Source organism: Erinaceus europaeus, chromosome 20, assembly GCF_950295315.1.
Source record: "Erinaceus europaeus chromosome 20, mEriEur2.1, whole genome shotgun sequence".
NCBI classification, from domain to species: Eukaryota; Metazoa; Chordata; class Mammalia; order Eulipotyphla; family Erinaceidae; genus Erinaceus; species Erinaceus europaeus.
In genome coordinates, this window is record NC_080181.1 from 21,037,079 (window position 1) to 21,051,468 (window position 14,390).

Genomic DNA, 14,390 nt, shown 5'->3' on the forward strand with positions numbered 1-14,390 from the left:
AAGACCTTCTAAGTTCTCAAAACAGGCTAACTTTTATTTTCATTCAATTTCTTTTTTTGGTAAGTTCATTTATTTATTAATGAGAAAGATAGGGAGAGAGAGAGATAGAGAGAGAGAAGGAACCAGACATCACTCTGGTACACGTGCTTCTGGGGGTTGAACTCAGGACCTCATACTTATAATAGAGTCCAATGTCTTATCTACTGCGCCACCTCCCAGACCACTCAATTTCCTTCTTCCCATCCACAACCTCTTAAGTTTCATTTTGTACCCAGATAATCCTAAACCTTAATTCTAAAAAGAATCACAATTTAGTTATTAGAATACCTTTTATACTGGCCCACTTCTACAAAAAAAAAAAAAAGTCAAATTGATTCATTTATTGCAAGGCAGACTGTTAAAAGGATCTTGTGTACAGTTCTTCCTGACTCTTCTCCTTCATTATGAAACCTGAGTTGGCTAGATGTGTTTATCCTCACCAGGACCTCTAGAACAGAGAGGCAGCAGGAGCCATATTAGATTCCACTATGTGAGTGACAGAAACCCTAACTCCCTCCCCCTTATAACCAAGGCTGATTTGGACACCACAGTCTCTCAAGAGGAGGATTTCCTGACTTTCAGGGGTTAGTGGAAATCTTCGTGTCTGTCTCCTAAGTTTTTCTTCTCTTTATATTTATTTATTTTGGATGGAGACAATGAGAAATTGAGAGGGGAGGAGGAGAAAGATAGGGAAAGCGACACTTGCAGCCCTGCTTCACTGTGTGTGAAGCCACCCTACCCCCACTGCAGGTAGGGACCAGGAACTTGAACAGGTGCGCTCAACTACTCAGTCCCCTTGCCTGTCTCCTAGAAGGCACAAGAGACTGCCATAAAGTGACTTGATACAAGGAAGGAATGCTAGACTACCAGGACAAATAGTAAAGATGCTGATAAATGTAACCTAGATAGAAGACTATAGTCATTTAATCTTATCAGTTCTTAGTCTTGTCTGGAGAATAGACATTGTAAGACCAGCCCCTGCTCACAAGAACGCTGTGAAGACAAAATCTGAGGGACTTAAAGTGTACTATATATTAATAGCCTTGAGACAGCCCTGAGACACATCAAACTCTGCATAGCTTGGTTTGGAGAGTTTAATATGGTTTCTTCCCAAACGGCTTACTCCCTAGTCAAATTCAAGCACTTGCTTTTTCAGTCCAAGCACTAGAGACACCTGCAGACCTGCTTCGCCACTTTTGATGCATCGCCCCTGCAGGGCTTGAACCCAGGGACTTCAACCTGGGTCCTTGTGCATGGTAATACGTATACTTAGCCAGGTAAGACAGCTCATCTGGTAGATAGTCTGTGTCTTATCATGTGTAATGCTCTAGATTTGAGTACTATTACCACACCGAATGTCATGGCACCAAGGAAAACTCCACAGATGATGGAACAGAAAGACTGAAAATGCTGAGAACAGTAGTGGAATTATGGATGAATAGAGTTAGGTGTCACAAAATAAATTCTAGCTGGGGATGTAGCTCAGTGGTAGAAACCACTCTGTATGTTAGAGGCCCTGAATTTGATCCCCAGCAAACTCCACCCCCCTCATTCAAATTCCACCATGATCTCTGAAGTCCTCCCACATGTTCTCACCTGTGTTTCTTTCCAAGCTCATCATCTCCATTAGACTCTGCTCACTAAGCTCTGTAATACTGGTCTCTTTTTTATTCCTCAAACATGCTATGCTTTTTTCCACTTCAGGTTGTGTAACACTGGCCTCTGTCCAAAATATTCTTCCCCCAGTTATTCACAGTGTTTGCTCATAGCTGATTTCTTATTTCCTAGATCAGAACAATGTCTTCCCCAGCTACACCTGTATGTGCATGCTAGTGTGTGTACACACACACACACACACACACACACACACACACACACACAGTTCACTCATTGTATTTCTTAGCATTGACATCATTTCAGGCTGGGGAATATGCTCTTACTTTTACAGCATCAACTTCTATGCCTAAGACCTTACAAGTACCAGGTTCAACCCCTGGCACTACTTTAAGCCGAAACTGAGCAGTGCTTTGAGCTTCCTTATCTGACTCTCTTCTTTTCACAATAAATAAATCTTAAATAAATAAAATCACTATTAATGTTACTATATATGTATATTTTATCTTATTTATCCTAACGAGAGAGATACCAGAAACACTACTCAGCTCAGGCTTATAGCAGAACTGGGAACTGAACCTGGGGCCTCAAAGACTCAGGCATAAAAGTATTTTACATAACCATTATTCTATCTCCCCAGCCCCAGCCCCATCTTCACTAGTGGTAAAGGAGCGCTGCAGGTGTGTCTCTCTCTAGCCCTACCTCCCCTTGCCCTCTCAATTTCTCTGTCCTAACAAATTATTAAATTAGAAACAAACAAACAAAAATATGATAATTACTATAGTAATCAAATGACCAGCTGGGTTTTATTAATAGTAAATTTTATAATAGTAATTCCTCTTTCTGAAAGCATATTTTCATTAACTCGCACAAAAAGAACTCAAGCCTAAGGACCCAGACTCAAGGCCCTGGCGTCCACCTACAGAAGAGATGGTTCACAAGTAGTACAACAGTGCTGCAGTCCTTCTCATCTCCCTTTACCCTCTATCAAAAACAAATTATTATTATCTTAAAGTCTAACTTTCTTCTAAAAATTTTACTTATCACTGAATACAAACAGAAAGAAATTGAGAGGAGAGGAAGAGGTAGAGAAGAGGCAGCTTTACTTCACCACTCATGAAGCTTTCCCCTTGTAGGTGGGGACCAGGGGCTTGAACCTGGGTCCTTGCATACTATAGTGTAGGCACTTAACCAGGTGCAACACTGCCTAGCCCCCAAGTTTAACTTTTTTCCACCGTTTTGTTGCCCGATTCTTATTGTTATTGTTGTTATTGCTGTTGCTGTTGCTGGATAGGACAGAGAAATCGAAGAGAAAAGAGGAAGACAGAGAGGGGGAGAGAAAGGTAGACACCTGCAGACCTGCTTTACTGCTTGTGAGGCAACCCCTCTGCATGTGGGGAGCCAAGGGCTCAAACTGGGATCCTTTCGCCTGTCTGTGTGCTTAACCTGCTGTGCTACCACCTAGTTCCCCAGTTTAACTTTCTTAAAAAATATTTATTTACTAAGGCAATAAAGTAATATAAACAACTGATGTGTTGAGGACTTACTATATTATAGATAATCTTTTTTTGTTTGTTTGTTTTCTTTTTTCTCCAGGGTTATTGCTAGGGATCGTTGCCTGCATTACAAATCCACTGCTCCTGGAGGCTATTTTTTCCCTTTTGTTGCCCTTGTTGTTTATTGTTGTTACTGCTGGATAGGACAAAGAGAAATCGAGAGAGGAGAGGAAGACAGAGAAGGGGAAAGAACCTACAGACCTGCTTCACTGCCTGAGAAGCGACCCCCTGCAGGTGGAGAGCCGGGGGCTCAAACCGAGATCCTCAAGCCGGTCCTTGCACTTTGCACCATGTGTGCTTAACCTGCTGCGCTACCGCCCGGCCCACTATTATAGATAATATAAGTACTTGCAGCAGAGTGGTGCTCAAGCTTGTCTCTTCCCTTCTCATAGAAAAAGGTAAAATAAGTCATTAAAAATTCACCTGGGGAGTCAGGCAGTAGAGCAGCTGGTTAAGCGCACATGGTGCAAAGCACAAGGACCAGCTTAAGCCCCCGGCCCCCCACCTGCAGGGGAGTCGCTTCACAGGCGGTGAAGCAGGTCTGCAGGTGTCTGTCTTTCTCTCCCCCTCTCTATCTTCCCCTCCTGTCTCCATTTCTCTCTGTCCTATCCAACAACAACAAAATCAATAACAACAATAATAACGACAACAATGTTAAACAACAAGGGCAACAAAAGGGAAAATAAATAAATAAATAAATATTTAAAAAAATTTAAAAAATTTCACCTGAAGGGGCCAGGCATTGGTGCACCTGGTTGAGCATACACATTATAATGTGCAAGGACCCAGGTTCAAGCTCCTGGTCCCCATCTGCAGGGGGAAAGCTTCACGAATGGTGAAGTTGGGCTGCAGGTGTCTCTCTGTCTCTTTCTCTCTCCACATTTCCCCCTTCTCAATTTGTCTCTAATAATAAATAATTAATTAAAAATAAAACAAACTGTTAAAGAACAACAAATTCATCTGAAGACATATACAGAAAATGGCAAAGCCAGGATTAAATCCTTGATGGTCTGACTTAAGACCCCATGCTCTTATCACTGTTACACTTCCTCTTTCTTTTGTTTTACCAGAACAAAACACTGCTCAACACTGGCTTAATATGGTATGAGGGGGATTGAACTTGAGACCCGAGTGGAGCCCCAGGCAAGACAGTCTCTACATAATAATTATTATGCCATCTCCCCCACCTGCTAGATTTTCTAAGGAAGGAAAAAATGAGCTAAGTCATTTTTCTTTGCCCTCATGGAGCTCAGTATTTATATGTTCAGTGTTTATATAAATCTTATGATGTTTTCACCAGTATTTTTTTTAATCCCCCAGAGCACTGCTCAGCTCTGGCTGATGGTGGTGAAGGAGATTGAACCTGGGACCTGGGAACTTCAGGTACCAGTCTTTTTGCATAACCATTATGTTATCTCCCCCACCTCTTTTCACCAGTAAGTAAGCAGTTCTCATGATCAGAGAATGAAAACAAACCATCTGAACTGCACAGGGAGACAAAACACTAAATAGAGCACAAATACCTTCACTTCTGTTGTGACAACAAAGGTATTTTGTCATACTTTTCTCATTATCCTAGTTAGTCACTATATATAAATGTACTAACTGGTCTTAAAGAGGTCATCCAACGAAAAAATTTTTTTTTTCCTCCAGGGTTATTGCTGGGCTCGGTGCCTGCACCATGAATCCACCGCTCCTGGAGGCCATTTTTCCCCCCTTTTTGTTGCCCTAGTTGTCGCAGCCTCGTTGCGATTATTATTGCCATTGTTGACGTTGCTTTGTTGTTGGATAGGACAGAGAGAAATGGAGAGAGGAGGGGAAGACAGAGAAAGAGGGGGAGAGAAAAATAGACACCTGCAGACCCGCTTCACCGCCTGTGAAGCGACTCCCCTGCAGGTGGGGTGCCGGGGGCTCGAACCGGGATCCTTACGCTGGTCCCTGCGCTTTGCGCCATGTGCGCTTAACCCACTGCACCACAGCCCAACCCCCGCAACGAAATTTTTTATTTTACAATCACAGAAACAAACTTACCTTTTACTTGTGTAAGATCAATTCCTTTCTCTGCTGCCAACTTCTTTGCAAGAGGACTAACAAACAACCTTCCTTTTGGTCCAGCAGGAGCAGCTGGGCGGCTAGGTGAAGGTGTTGGGGCTGTGGGTTGGGAAGTTGGAGGAACAGAGGGCACCTTTTGAGAGAAGTTACAAACTGTTAATTCACCACAATATAAAGTGGCCAGTTTTAATAAAATAACATTCTTTTTTCCAAAGATCTTCACATATGTTTTCCCTTAGTCAATATAATATAGCGATATCAACTGTAATAATAGCAAAGACAAAACAAAGTTGAGTCAGACTCTATGAAAACCTGGAGAGGCATGAAATTTAATACTGCTAACCAATATAGAATGTCGTTCACTTTCAATATCTTGTTACTTCTTCAATTTCATTGTTTTATAACACCAACATGGTTATACTTTTAGGTGGTCTAATTTCAAAATGTCAAATCATGTTTCAAATATCTTAAATAAACTGGGGGTTGGGGGAGGTAGCATAGTGATTATGCAAAGGACTCTCATACCTCAGGCTCCAAAAATATCAGGTTGACCTGAGCAGTGATCTGGTCTCTCTCTCTCAGTCAGTAAAACAAAGTATTACTATGCCTGGGAATCAGATGGTAGTGCAGTGGGTTAAGTGCACATGGCACAAAGCGCAAGGACCAGCATAAGGGTCCCGGTTCGAGCCCCTGGCTCCCCACCTGCAGGGGAGTAGCTTTACAGGCAGTGAAGCAGGTACGCAGGTGTCTATCTTTCTCTTCCCCTTCTGTCTTCCCTTCCTCTCTCCATTTCTCTCTGTCCTATCCAACAATAACAACATCAATAGCAACAACAATAACTGCAATAATAAAAAACAAGGACAACAAAAGGGAAAATAAAATATAAATAAAAAGTTTAAAATATATTATTAATATGCCTATAAAGTGAGAGAAAGAGAGAGGGAAAAATAAATAAGGACCCAGTGGTGGTGTGCTTGGTTGAACACAAACATTATCATGTGCAAGGGTCTGGGTTCAAGACCTGGTCTCCATCTATAAGAGGGCAGTATCACAAGGGTGAAACAGTGCTAGAAGCATCTCTGCCTCCCCCTACCTCCCCATTCCCTCTCAATTTATCTCTGTATTAAAAGGAAAAAAATGACTGTCAGAAGCAGCAGGTTTATCATGCAGGCACAGAGTCTGAGCAACTGTAGTGGCTATAAAAAAAGAGAGAGAAATAACAATCAAGGAGAGATAAAACAGGAAGGGGGTCGAGCAGTGGCTCAATGGGCTACGCGCACATAGTTTGAAGATCAAGGATCCTGGTTCGAGCCCCAGCTCCCCACTTGCGGCGGGAGGGGGGAGTTTGCTTCACAAGTGATGAAGCAGGTCTGCAGGTATCTGTTTTTCTCTCCCCCTCTGTATCTCCCTCCTCTCATAATTTCTCTTGTCCTATCCAATAAAAAAAAAGAAAATAAAAATTGGCCACCAGGAGCAGTGGATTTACAGTGCTGGCACCAAGCTCCAGTGATAACTCTGAGGGGGAAAAAAAGAGATAAAGTGGGAGTCAGGTGGTAGCGCAGCGGGTTAAGCACACGTGGTGCGAAGCGCAAGAACTGCCATAAAGATCCTGGTTCGAGGCCCCAGCTCCCCACCTGCAGGGGAGTCGCTTCACAGGTGATGAAGCAGGTCTGCAGGTGTTTATCTTTCTCTCCTCTTTTCCCCTCTTCTCTCCATTTCCCTGTTCTATCCAATAACAACAATAATAACTACAACAATAAAAGAAAAAGGGCAACAAAAGGGAATAAATAAATATTAAAAAAAAAAAAAAGAGATAAAGCAGGGATCGCTCACTTGCATAGTGCACTCACTTTGTCATGACCACGCTGACAAAAAACTTTGGTGTTTCGGTATCTTTCTATTACTGTTTTTCTTTTCTTTTCTATTCTTTCTCTCTTTTTTTCCTATGCAAAACCAATCATGATATGTCAAGACTCCAGTGAATTACAAATATAAACTTGACCTACCATAATATGCCAATACTCAGAAAGCATTTAGCAATAGAGCTACATCTAAAGCAGAAAAATAGCAGGTCTTGTGTATTTTCTTTCCAGGAAACAAGAATGCAAGGGGTCAGGGAACTATAAGGATCAGACTCCTGCTGACCAGGTAAATGGTGCACTGTCACTATCTACTGATTTCCACAAATATTAACTATCTCCTTCCATATTTACAGACTGTTCAAGCTGGAAGGAACTTAAAATACCACCTAGTTCAATTCCTTTAATTCAGGCAGGATCCCCTCGTTTCTAGAAGCATACCTACCGAGGGTGGTATAGGGGGTGGTACTGATGGTTTTAAATCAGTTACTCCAGTTGGCCTATAATCAGCAAATGCTGGTATATCCGCCTCTTTTTCCACAATGATACAAAGTGGGGTTCCAAGAGGGACATCTCTTGTGCCTTCAGGGATCAGGATTTTTGCCAGGTAACCTTCCTCCTGAACTTCAAAACCTTAGAGAGGAAAAAAACATTTTAGGACTTACACTACTCCACTACCCCACCCAATCCAAGTATAGTTTTTTATTTTGCTTTAAAAGATGTATTTACTTATGAGAAAAAGAGTTTTCTGGCATATAAATGTGCTGAGGACCAAACTGGGACAACATGCTTGAGAACTCAAAACCTTATCTACTGCACCACCTGCTGCCAAAGTAAGTTTTAAGCACGAGGCTCTTCTTCAAACTTACAAGCTATTCAGCTCCTGTGTCTCAGCTTTGTTGCCTATCAAGTGGAATAATGATAGTACCTACCCCACAGGAATGTTACATACACTTAATAAATATCTTTCAAGTGTTTAGAAATAGTACTTGGCTCAGAGTAAATAAATGTCTGCTAAGTAAAACAATGAGATTTCACGAAGAGACCAGCTCTGAAAGAAAAAAAATTGGGGGGGGGGGGGGGAGCTGGGCAGTAGCGCAGCAGGTTAAGTGCAGGTAGCACAGCGGCTTCAGCGCAGGTAGCGGTAAGACCAGCGTAAGGATCCCAGTTTGAGCCTGCGGCAAAGCAGGTCTGCAGGTGTCTATCTTTCTCTGCCCCCCCCCCCCGTCTTCCCCTCCTCTCTCCATTTCTCTCTGTCCTAGCCAGCAATGACGGCATCAATAACAATAATAAAAACAAGGGCAACAAAAGGGGATAAATAAAGTAGTAAAAAAAAATTTTTTTTTTAAACTAGAGTAATGTTTAACTCTAGCTTATGGTGATGCGAGGGGCTGAACCTGGGACTCCCAAGTTCCACAAGGCTCCAAGAAGGTACCAGTTGTACTACTAAAGATCAGAACTACGCAGGTATCAAATTAAAAGAGCAAAGAAACCAGATAGTGATTTAGAACTGAATTGCTAAGAGCATCTTTGGAGTTGTTCCAAAGAGGCTACACTCAGTATTCCATGCAATAATTCAACATGAAGAACTGGTTCTACTGGGGGGGGGGGGGCACTCTCAGTAGAACACACACATAAGCAAGTTTAAGGATCCAGGTTCAAGTCCCCAATCCCCACCTGCATGGGGGAAGTTTCACAAGCAGTGCTGCAGGTGTCTCACTTTCTCTCTGTTTTCCCTTTCTCTCTCAATATCTGTCTCATGTTACTATGTTCTTGACAACTTACTTTTATTCAGTTACTGCTTTTCTTACAAAGAACTCAAATAAAAAAGCTTGCAAAAGCAAAACTAAAAAGTCCTTTGCAGAGGGCAACAATTTTTGCCTTCTTGGCCTTGGCTTTTTTTAAAATTTTGTTTTTTATTGGGAGGTTAGTGGTTAACAGTATTTGTTTGCACATGGGTAAAAGACAGGTGTGTGAAAATGTTCTCACCCCCAAATTAGGTCCAGCATCATGTACCAGGACCTGAGACCACCCTCACCCCCACCCCACCCCCCTTCTTCAGAGTCCGTTGCTTTGGTGCAATCTATAGCATTGATGGCACACCTTTGAGGATTACTTCCATGTCCTGGCTGAGAACTGATATCCAATAAAAGATATGCTTAGAGTTAACAACTACCATGTAAATATAACTGTAAGCAAGTAACTAAAAAAATATAGAAAGAAAATAAAGATTTCAAGGCCATAGTAGCATTTACAGAATTTGACTTGGGGCTGGGTGGTGGCGCACCTGGTTGAGCACACGTTACAGTGCACAATGACCTGGTTTCGAGCCCCCAAGCTCCTTCTGCATGCGAAAGCTTCACGAGTGGTGAAGCAGTCTGCAGCTGTCTCTGTCTGTCTGTCTCTCTCTCCCTATCTCCCCTGTCCTCTAAATTTCTGGCTGTCTATCCAATAAGCAAATAAAAATAATAATAAAATAATTTTTAAAAAGGAGGGTTCAGGTCCTGGAACATGATGGCAGAGGACATAGTAGGGGCTGGATTGTTATGTGGAAAAACTGGGAAATGTTATACATGTGCAAACTAGTGTATTAACTGTTGATTGAAAAACATCAATCCCCCAATAAAAAAAAAAATAAATTATTAAAAAAAAAGAATTTGACTCCTCTGGCTCCCCATCTGCAGGGGGGTTGCTTCACAAGCAGTGAAGCAGGTCTGCAAGTGTCTTTCTCTCTCCCTCATCTCAATTTCTCTCTGTCCTATCCAACAATAACAACAGTCATAGCAACAAAGCAACAACAATGGAAATAATATGGCCTCCAGGAGCAGTGGATCTGTTGTGTAGGCACCAAGCTCCAGCGACAACCCTGAAAGCAAAAAAAAAAAAAAAAAAAAAAGAGGGAGTAGGGCAGCAGAGCAGCGGGTTAAGTGCACGTGGCGCAATGCACAAAGATCAGAGTAAGGACCCCAGTCCAATCCCCCGGCTCCCCACCTGCAGGGGAGTCTCTTCACAGGCAGTGAAGCAGGTCTACAGGTGTCTACCTTTCTCTCCCCCTCTGTCTTCCCCATCTCCATTTCTCTCTGTCCTAACAATGACAACATCAATAACAACAACAATAACTACAACAATAAAACAAGGGTAACAAAAAGGAATATTAAAAAAAAAAAAAGAATTTGACTAAGGAAATACTTATCTAGAGATGAATATGTCATTAACACTGGTATTCAACTTAACAGGATTCTTCCGATTACATTTTACAAGGAAGTACAATGTGCTAGAAGATAAAAAAGGAGTCACTGGTGGAAATGGGAAAGGGCACAATAGAGTCCTCTTTGTTTACTTTTCCTTTGTCCCAAAGTACCCTCAAGGCACCACGGGGGTTGCAGAACCTGAACTCCACTGCATCTCCAGAGATGGGACAAGGAAAAAATAAAGAGCACCTACAAATACCTGTAAGTATTGTAACAAACATATTATTTTTTGTGGACTTTACTTCTGTTTTTTTATTTTTTTTTATATTTATTTTCCCTTTTGTTGCCCTTGTTTTTTTATTGTTGTAGTTACTATTGTTGTTATTGATGTCGTCGTTGTTAGGAGAGATCAAGAGAGGAGAAGACAAGAGGGGGAAAAAAGACTGCAGACTTGCTTCACTGCCTGCGAAACGACTCCCCTGCAGGTGGGGAGCCGGGGCTCGAACTGGGATCCTTGTGCTGGTCCTCGCGCTTCGTACCACCTGCTTTTAACCCGCTGTGCTACTGCCGGACTCCCTATCTCTGGGTTTTCTGAGCAGAAAAATGAATCAGAAGTAGCAGGTATCCCAGCAGTAGAGCACAGGACTTGTACGTGTGAGGCTCCAGGTTTGACACTCCATACACATAGGCCAGAGCACTGCTCTCATCACTCAAATCTCTTCTAAGAAAACAAAGGGGGTATACTGTATCTGAACAGGTACATCTAAACATTTTATCAGTGATTCTTAAACTATGAAAACAGTCTAAATCCTGGTTTCAATTTTTCTTCCATCATCTTAAATTCTGTGGCCTGGGACATGGTACAGTAGATAAGGCACTGGATTCTCAAGCATGAGGTCACAGTTCAATTCCTGGCACTGCATGTGCTCAAGTGATACTCTGGTTCTCTCTTCCTCTTTCAAATAAATAAATCTTTGGAAAAAGAAAATTAAGTCACCTTAAATTCTTTGGTATTTTCCTGCCTTTAAATTATTTTCTCTGTAAAATTATCCCCCACCCCCACTCTGGTACAATTTAGAGAATGGCAGTTCTAATGTAACCTTTCAGTAATACAGTAAAACTAAGAAACAATCTCTGGCCTAAACATAATCCAAACTGGTATATCCTCGAATCAATTAATTAGCAGTATTATGCCCATTTTAATTAAGAAATACCCTGCTCTAGGAAGAAAAAAAAAATCCCAAGAAATAAGAATTTCCATGTTTTCACACATTCATTGTATAGCATAGCAATTCATTTCCTTCACTGGAAAAGAATCATTAAGAGCTGGAGAAATCTTGAGGGCAACAAAAGGGAGAGGGTTAAGCAGAGGGTTAAGCGCTGTGGCTCAAAGCGCAAGGACCAGCAAAAAGATCCCTGTTTGAGCTCTCAGCTCCCCACCTGCAGGGGAGTGGCTTCACAGGTAGTGAAGCAGGTCTGCAGATGTCTATATTTCTCTAAACCTCCTCTCTGTCTTCCCCTCCTCTCTCTATTTCTCTCTGTCCTATCCAACAATGACGACATCAATAACAACAACAACAACAATGAAAAACAACAATGGCAACAAAAGGAAAAATGAATAAATAAATATAAAAAAATTAAAAAAAAAAAAAGAACTGGAGAAATCTCACCAATTGTGGCCTTGTCAGTCTCTATCTCTGCCAGTAAGTCTCCTTCACTTAACTTCTCACCCACTTTTTTTTCCCATCTCTGAACTGTGCCCATGGTCATTGTGGGAGAGAGAGCAGGAAGAACCACCTGTAGAAACAAGCACATAATATTGCTTAACAGTAAAAAGCCTTAGACACGATGGTGGGCATACAAACTTACAAGTTTTATGGACAGCTAGTGACTAGGACACCCATTTGAAACTAACCTCAGATAAGTGATCTATCATTGAGATCATCATTCAGACCATAAGCATAAGCATCAGTGACACTCCAAGTCACACTCTGAAGTTAAAAAGAATGAAAAAGAAATCACTGTAGACAGAGGGGATGACAGCACAGCACTGAAGCTTCCCCTCGTGTTGTGGCAGCCAGCTCTTCAACCAGGGTCATGTATGGAGCAAAAGACACCCTCGAGAGAGTGGGGGTGCTCTCACCAGCCCTGTGCCCTGTATTTTTATTTCTTTTAACACTTAAGAGTAAGCTAGAATCTTTCACTTGCACAGTATGAATTTGGTCCAGACTAGCTAGCATTTTGCTGTATTCTGTATTAGTACATATTTAAACTCAAAAGAACTGTTTTTCTCATTCTCTTATTATTTTTAAATGATACGACTTTCCTGGTTATTTTTCAAAAAATTTTCCCCCTAATTGGGAAGGGGGAGACAGAGAAGAGACATTTGCAGCACGCTCATGAAGCATCCCCCATGCAGGTGGGACCAGAGGCTTGAACCCAGGTCTATGAGCACACTAACATGGGCTCTCAACCAACCACCCAGTCCCAGAAACTGCTTTTCGCCCACACTTCCCAGATACTGTTCTAGGGTCGAAAGAATTCACTAGTACTAAGAATTGTTCTGATAATAGTCAATAAAATTCAAATGTCAGACTGGCTGCTTTAAATTTAAAATTGGTTTCTAACTTGTCTAGTTTGTGTGTTCACTGAATTTTGTAACAGATAAAACACACGTAGAGAGAAAAACATCTAAGGCCTTGCATCTGTGAAACTCCAATGCTCATGCTTATTTTTTTTCATTCAGATAGAAAGGAGACACCACAACACTAGAACTACCATTGATGTCACAGCACTTCCCATGTATCTGGCCCATGGCAAGGCATGTGTCCTACCCAAGAAACTCTGGCCCCTTTTTGATCTAATGAGCAACAGAGTTATGCTGAAAGGAAAGTTATTTCAATTGATAATTCTCAGGGAGACAGGAAAAAAATGTAAAGGCAGTCTTCACCCCCCACACCACCTCCAGAGGACTGTATAGCAGCTCTGGCTTAGGCTGCTGTGGGGGTCTGTGCCTGGGACTTCAGAGCTTCAGGCAGGAAAGTTACTTGTATAGCCAAGGGGCCAGGTGGTGGTATACCAGGTTAAGTGCATACATTTACATTTGTATAACCATTAAGCTATCTCTCTCTTTCTCTCTGTGCTTTCAAATTCTAATTAGAAAAACAAACAAAAAAATGGTGGGGCAGGAGAGATAGCATAATGGTTATGCAAAAAAAAAAAAAAAAAAAAAAAAGAATGGCAGGGGACAGGGGAGATAGCATTGTGGTTATGCAAAAAAGACTTTCTAAAATATGAAACTATGAGAACTATGGTGGTTACTGTTGGCTGGGCACAGAATTTTGGTGGTAGGAATGGTGTAGAGCCATATTCCTATTATTTATAATCTTGTAAATCACTATTAATTCACTAATAAAAACAAAAAACACAAACAAATGAAACCAAATGTTACATAGTGAGATAGGATTAGCTGAACAGGTCAAAATGTATAAGCTAAACATCAGGTAAACCTTTATCATGAATGACTACTTCCAGCAGCAACTATTTAGAACATTCTATCAAAGAAGAAAATAAGAACTGAGTGGTAGCACACCACATTAAGTGCACATGTTGCACTAGGGCAAGCCCCCAGGCCCCATGTGTCTCTCTTCTCTTCCTCTTCCTTCTCTATCTCCCCTCTCCTCGATTTCTCTGTGTCTATCCAATAAATAACTGTTTCATTTTTTAAAAAAAGGGATTACATTTACCACCTTCAATTTTGTTACAGTGTAGTTACATATGCTTACTCTATACCTCCTCATTTATCAGTACTAAACAATATTACTTGCTCTCAGAAAACAGGACATCACAGGTCAAAGACAAACACCAACTGGGGACTTTCAAAACAACACCTGAGACATACTAAAAACTATCCAGGAAGTCACTGTAAGTATACCTCATCCCCAAACCAAACATCTTTGAATCAGTGCCATGCATTACCCTCTATACTGCAAAGAGGCTGGGGAAGGCTAAAGAACTGCACAAATTCACACTCCTGGAAGTATGTGAAAATAATGGATCAATAGTAAATGATCTAGAGC

General features: G+C 41.5%; 1 protein-coding gene across 1 annotated transcript in view; it reads right to left on the minus strand.

The window, feature by feature from the left end:
• The window catches only part of DLAT (dihydrolipoamide S-acetyltransferase), a 38,013-nt gene that overhangs the window by 20,607 nt on the left and 3,016 nt on the right, over positions 1 to 14,390 (minus strand). The window contains exons 5-7 of the mRNA XM_007537466.3: positions 11,982 to 12,108; positions 7,566 to 7,753; positions 5,241 to 5,394 (exon numbers count right to left, since the gene is read on the minus strand). Coding sequence (XP_007537528.1) covers positions 5,241 to 5,394; positions 7,566 to 7,753; positions 11,982 to 12,108 — 469 coding nt within the window. The remainder of the gene's footprint in view (positions 1 to 5,240; positions 5,395 to 7,565; positions 7,754 to 11,981; positions 12,109 to 14,390) is intronic.